The 529-nt window shown below is 52.9% G+C and overlaps 1 protein-coding gene across 1 annotated transcript in view; it reads left to right on the forward strand.

Moving 5' to 3' along the window:
* Positions 1-529, forward strand: part of LOC119588840 (glycine receptor subunit alpha-3-like) — a 27,574-nt gene that overhangs the window by 448 nt on the left and 26,597 nt on the right. The window contains exon 2 of the mRNA XM_037937481.1: positions 328-483. Within this exon, the coding sequence (XP_037793409.1) occupies positions 328-483 (156 nt within the window). The remainder of the gene's footprint in view (positions 1-327; positions 484-529) is intronic.

Below are 529 nucleotides of genomic sequence, written 5' to 3' on the forward strand. Positions count from 1 at the left end.
CCCCTCCCTCTTCCACACCCTTCCCCCCACCGTGTAACCTCTCTCTTCCCCACTTTAATCCTACCCTTTTCCCGCTATTCCCCTTCCTTTTTCCTCATTTTTCCCTTTCTCTCCCCTTCTCTCTCCATTCTTTCCCCCTCTCTGTCCCCTCGCCCACTTCCCCCTCCCTTTTTCACTCTTCCACCCACTCCCTCCCCCTCTTTACACTCCTCCCTCTTCCCAATTCCACCCACTCCCTCCAACCTCATTTTCACCCCTCCCTTTTTCCCTCTTCCACCCACTCCCTCCCCCTCTTTTCACCCCTCACTTTTCCCCTCTCTCCCGCAGCCATCACGAAGCTGACGACAACCTATGCCTCGGTGACTCTCTACAAGAATCACACCATCAGGTACTCCGCCCGGGTCTACAGCATCATCGGGTGTCAGATGGAATTCCATGAGTATCCGATGGATGTGCAGACGTGCTCGATGATCATGCAGAGTTGTGAGTATTCACTGTGGTTTGTGCATGTTTTTTTTCTGTATTTTCC

This window comes from Penaeus monodon, chromosome 24 (genome assembly GCF_015228065.2).
Source record: "Penaeus monodon isolate SGIC_2016 chromosome 24, NSTDA_Pmon_1, whole genome shotgun sequence".
NCBI lineage: Eukaryota > Metazoa > Arthropoda > Malacostraca > Decapoda > Penaeidae > Penaeus > Penaeus monodon.